We start from the raw sequence: 249 nt of genomic DNA, 5'->3' as shown, positions 1-249 counted from the left end.
ACGACACGGACCCCAGCCCAGCCCCACTTACCCGGCACGGCCAGGAGCAGGACGGCGAGCAGTCCTGGGTGGCTCATGGTGCTGATGGAATGGAGGGAGGGAGACAGGGGCAGAGGGTGAGTCTGTCCCTGGAGTGGGGGCTCCAGGCGAGATGCCGGCGGCAGACCAGCACCGTGCGCGTCTACGCCAGTGCCCTGGCTGAAAATCCCAGATGGGGCACTGCAGCAACCGGCTCATTTATATATCTCA

The 249-nt window shown here is 64.7% G+C and overlaps 1 protein-coding gene across 1 annotated transcript in view; it reads right to left on the bottom strand.

The window, feature by feature from the left end:
* CHGA (chromogranin A (parathyroid secretory protein 1)) overlaps positions 1 to 203 on the bottom strand; it is a 13,122-nt gene extending 12,919 nt beyond the window's left edge. The window contains exon 1 of the mRNA XM_009895387.1: positions 32 to 203. Coding sequence (XP_009893689.1) covers positions 32 to 77 — 46 coding nt within the window. The 5' untranslated portion in view covers positions 78 to 203. The remainder of the gene's footprint in view (positions 1 to 31) is intronic.
* Positions 204 to 249: the final 46 nt, after the last annotated feature.

This window comes from Charadrius vociferus, unplaced genomic scaffold (assembly GCF_000708025.1).
Source record: "Charadrius vociferus isolate BGI_N301 unplaced genomic scaffold, ASM70802v2 scaffold140, whole genome shotgun sequence".
In the NCBI taxonomy this organism is placed as follows: domain Eukaryota; kingdom Metazoa; phylum Chordata; class Aves; order Charadriiformes; family Charadriidae; genus Charadrius; species Charadrius vociferus.
This window is presented reverse-complemented; position numbering and strand designations above follow the sequence as displayed.